We start from the raw sequence: 2,225 nt of genomic DNA, 5'->3' as shown, positions 1-2,225 counted from the left end.
CTCCTGGCCAGGAAACTCCAAGTTGGCTTCCGGAGGGCAGTTTGGGGGCTGGGGTGGTAGGGCACCACTGAGATTGGTGGGAGAACAGAGGTCAGCCCTTCACGATCCTTTGTATTTCTCCTGTGTGAAGATCAGGATCAGAAGAGGCTGCCCAGGCAGGACCCGGCCCTGCTGGGTCCTGAACCAGCATGGGAGATCTCTTTTAGGCATATTGCCTGACACCTGACACGGCTGAGCCTCAAAGGACGGAGGGGAGGGAGGGGGGGGATGGACAGCATCACAGCAAGATACTCAGAATGACAAGGTTGTGAAGCCCCGCAGACAGGGCGCAGAGAGGGGGGTCATTCAGAAAACGGGCCCTTGCGAGGCTGGCTTTGTACCCAGGGCCTGAGGCTTTAGGGAGGCAGAGAATGGTGTGATGGTGATGGTAGGAATGTGGGGAGGATCCTGTTTGGTCCTCTGGTCCAGGGCACTCGGGAGAGTGCCCAGGGCGGGCCTGGCTGGCAGGGTGGGCTTTCTGGAGGAAGGATTTAGGGCGTGTTTATCCCACCTGAGCAAAGGAATCGGGAGATCCCTCTATCTCCGCTTTGGAGGGCTTTGGTTTGGGATGTAGGGGGTGGTGCAGGTGGGAGAGCGAGCAGCTCCTAAAGGAGAGGAAGGTGCCAGGAGGAGGATGGTCGCATCTTCCCTAGATCAGTCCAGAAAGCACTCAGGTCCTCGGGGACCGGACCCGGTCCGCTGCAGAACCCTCCCCACGCCCCGGGCTGGACTTTCCCTAACTCCACCTGCCTGGAGACTCCGACTGGCCTCTGGTCTAGGGAGGGCGCATGGATTGGTCTCTCCAAGCCAGGAGGTTGGGCCTGAGGGGCTAGGGTCCGCCCACCGAGCCTTCAAATAGGAAGACCCCCAAGGAGGGGGGAGCAGATCTGAAGGTGGTGCAGCCGCGAAACTTTCAGGGCAAGCCCAGGACGCTCCAGCACCCGCGCGGCCGGAGCACCACCGAGCCACACCTTCAGAGTACTGGCGTGGGTGCGCGCGCGCCCGTGCGCGCGTGGGAATAAGGTTTCCCCCCTTCCCCTCCGCCCAAGGCGCCATCGGACCACACCTTGAAGCTTCCAGCCATGGGGTCGGCGGCGCTGGAAATCCTGGGTCTAGTGCTGTGTCTGGTGGGCTGGGTGGGTCTGATTCTGGCGTGCGGGCTGCCCATGTGGCAGGTGACCGCTTTCCTGGACCACAACATCGTGACGGCGCAGAGCACCTGGAAGGGGCTGTGGATGTCGTGCGTGGTGCAGAGCACCGGGCACATGCAGTGTAAGGTGTACGAGTCGGTGCTGGCGCTGAGCGCCGAGGTGCAGGCGGCGCGGGCGCTCACGGTGGGCGCCGTGCTGCTGGCGCTGGTGGCCCTGTTTGTGACCCTGACGGGCGCGCAGTGCACCACCTGCGTGGCCCCGGGCCCGGCGAAGGCGCGCGTGGCCCTCACCGGCGGCGCGCTGTACGCGCTGTGCGGGCTGCTGGCACTCGTGCCCCTCTGCTGGTTCGCTAACATCGTGGTCCGCGAGTTCTACGACCCCGCCGTGCCGGTGTCGCAGAAGCACGAGCTGGGCGCGGCGCTGTACATCGGCTGGGCGGCGTCGGCGCTGCTCATGTGCGGCGGGGGCCTGGTGTGCTGCGGCGCCTGGGTGAGCGCCGGCCGGCCCGATCTCAGCCTCCCGGTCAAGTACTCCGTACCGCGGAGACCCACGGCCAGCGGCGACTACGACAAGAAGAACTACGTGTAGGAGTGCGGAGCACAGCGGGGGCCACTTCCCCGGAGCCAAGTCCCGTCGGCGTGGGAAGGCGCGCTCGCTCGGAGGGCGGCGACAGCGGCCACGGCTGGGGTCACAGCGCAGGACTTGGAGGGAGGCTAGGCTTGGAGCACCGACCAAGCTCTGAACACGCAGAGCCCAGACTCGAACCCGTTTGTACTTGAGGACTCGATCTGTTTTTTTGTTTTTGTTTATTCGTTTTTACATATATATATATATACAGCGCTGGCTAGGACGCAGGGGGGACTCTCAGATTGTCTCCGAGTGGGCACCAGATTGCTGATGCCAACTCCTACCCAGAATCTGGAGAATCTTGGATAGTGCCTTATTTTTTCCATCCTCTCCTGCTGATCTAAGAGGAGGCACATAGGAGAGCCCGGGATCCCCAGGCAGGGCTGCTGGAGGTGTGTATAAATTGTG

At 63.0% G+C, this 2,225-nt stretch overlaps 1 protein-coding gene across 1 annotated transcript; it reads left to right on the top strand.

Annotated features, from left to right (window-relative positions):
* The first annotated feature begins 281 nt into the window (after window positions 1-281).
* On the top strand, window positions 282-2,015 carry Cldn5 (claudin 5). The gene has a single exon (XM_090320178.1). The coding sequence runs from the start codon at window positions 1,122-1,124 to the stop codon at window positions 1,776-1,778; it is 657 nt and encodes a 218-aa protein (XP_090176304.1). The 5' UTR covers window positions 282-1,121; the 3' UTR covers window positions 1,779-2,015.
* The last annotated feature ends 210 nt before the right edge of the window (window positions 2,016-2,225 follow it).

The sequence above is a fragment of the Megascapheus bottae genome, chromosome 28, assembly GCF_031878675.1.
Source record: "Megascapheus bottae isolate mThoBot1 chromosome 28, mThoBot2.hap1, whole genome shotgun sequence".
In the NCBI taxonomy this organism is placed as follows: domain Eukaryota; kingdom Metazoa; phylum Chordata; class Mammalia; order Rodentia; family Geomyidae; genus Megascapheus; species Megascapheus bottae.
This window is presented reverse-complemented; position numbering and strand designations above follow the sequence as displayed.

Excerpts from the sequence above, each read along its gene's own strand:
- Cldn5 (XM_090320178.1), top strand. The coding sequence starts at position 1,122 with ATGGGGTCGGCGGCGCTGGAAATCCTGGGTCTAGTGCTGTGTCTGGTG.